General features: G+C 38.8%; 1 protein-coding gene across 1 annotated transcript in view; it reads left to right on the forward strand.

The window, feature by feature from the left end:
* Positions 1-1,388, forward strand: part of pcca (propionyl-CoA carboxylase subunit alpha) — a 21,398-nt gene that overhangs the window by 6,109 nt on the left and 13,901 nt on the right. The window contains exon 7 of the mRNA XM_035663578.1: positions 557-688. Within this exon, the coding sequence (XP_035519471.1) occupies positions 557-688 (132 nt within the window). The remainder of the gene's footprint in view (positions 1-556; positions 689-1,388) is intronic.

The following is a 1,388-nucleotide window of genomic DNA, read 5'->3' on the forward strand; positions in this document are numbered from 1 at the left end:
AAATATGACAAAAATATTTTTAGAAAAAGTACCTACTGCAGCTTTAAAGGGACACCCCGAAATGAAAATGACACATTCTTCCTCTTCCCTGTAGAGCTATGTATCCAGATAAATTGTTTTGGTGTAAGTTGCTGAATTTTGGACATATCAGCTGTAAAGATGTCTGCCTTCTGTCCAATATAATGAAACCAGATGACACTCAGCTTGTGGTGCTCAAAGCGTAAAAAAAAAACTCAACAGCAATGTCTTTCTCCAGAAATCATGACCCTGGTTACTCAACTATTATTGTTTTACTATCACTTTAAATGACCAGGCTCAAACTTTACTGCCGTTTACAGTAGTAGTTAACTAAAACATGGACAATAAACAGTAAAGTATTATGTTTCATCTTATCAGAAAGGTGGATCATAGAAGTACTACATGCCAACACAGTGTGTGTGGTGAGGCTAGTGAAGCTAGCCCAGCAGGGGGGTGGGATTTCAGGTCTTTGTTCTCTCTATGGTATTATCATAAGTCTGATATGGTCAATTTCATGGTATTGTTGTTTTGTTGCTAGGCGGCAGAGGATGTGACATTCATTGGCCCAGACACCCATGCTATCCAGGCTATGGGGGATAAAATTGAGAGCAAGCTGATCGCCAAGGCTGCTAAGGTCAACACTATCCCCGGATTTGATGGAGTCGTCAAGGTACGGGCTCACATACAAAACTCTCTTTAAGGGCCACTATTCCCTATTCACAGAATTCTTTAATGTAATTTTAAATTATGGTGGCTATAATAGGCAATAGGAAAGTATGCTTAATTGAGTCATGTTATGTATACAATAATAAGAGTTCTTTTTACCAGAAACAACACATTTAGAAAAACACAAACAGGCCTCTAATTTCACAGTTAAGTAGTACGCGAAAAATTCTTTTCACCACTGAGATCCATCTGAGAAGAATCACTTAGTCCATCATCCTAAAAATGTTATTGCACTAATTAATTTGCTTAATTTACCAATTCCATGTCTAATAAAGCAAAAATCTTACTTTTGTTGTTTGTCTTTCGAGTGCAGCTTCTCCTTTGCCTCATTGTGGCAAACCATAATTGGGCTCATTACTGTCCCCCGAGGGCTGGAAGGGGGGAAAACACCCACCAAATCTTTGGTTGGTGGGAGCAGCCGTTGTAGTGGGTGTTTTTCCCCCATTGGTCATGGCAAGAATGAGCCCATTCCACACTCAAAAACAAACACACAAAGGTGAGAGTTATGCTTTACTGCAGGTGTTTTTAAACGGTATAAAACGGTTTAAAAAAGAGAAAAGACTGTAAGGTTGAGGACTAACTTGGTTCGACAAATGCATATCCAAATTCTCTGATTTCACCTTCTCAAATGTGAATATTTTCTG

This window comes from Morone saxatilis, unplaced genomic scaffold (genome assembly GCF_004916995.1).
Source record: "Morone saxatilis isolate NCDOM2014 unplaced genomic scaffold, NCSU_SB_2.0 Contig19, whole genome shotgun sequence".
Lineage (NCBI taxonomy): Eukaryota > Metazoa > Chordata > Actinopteri > Moronidae > Morone > Morone saxatilis.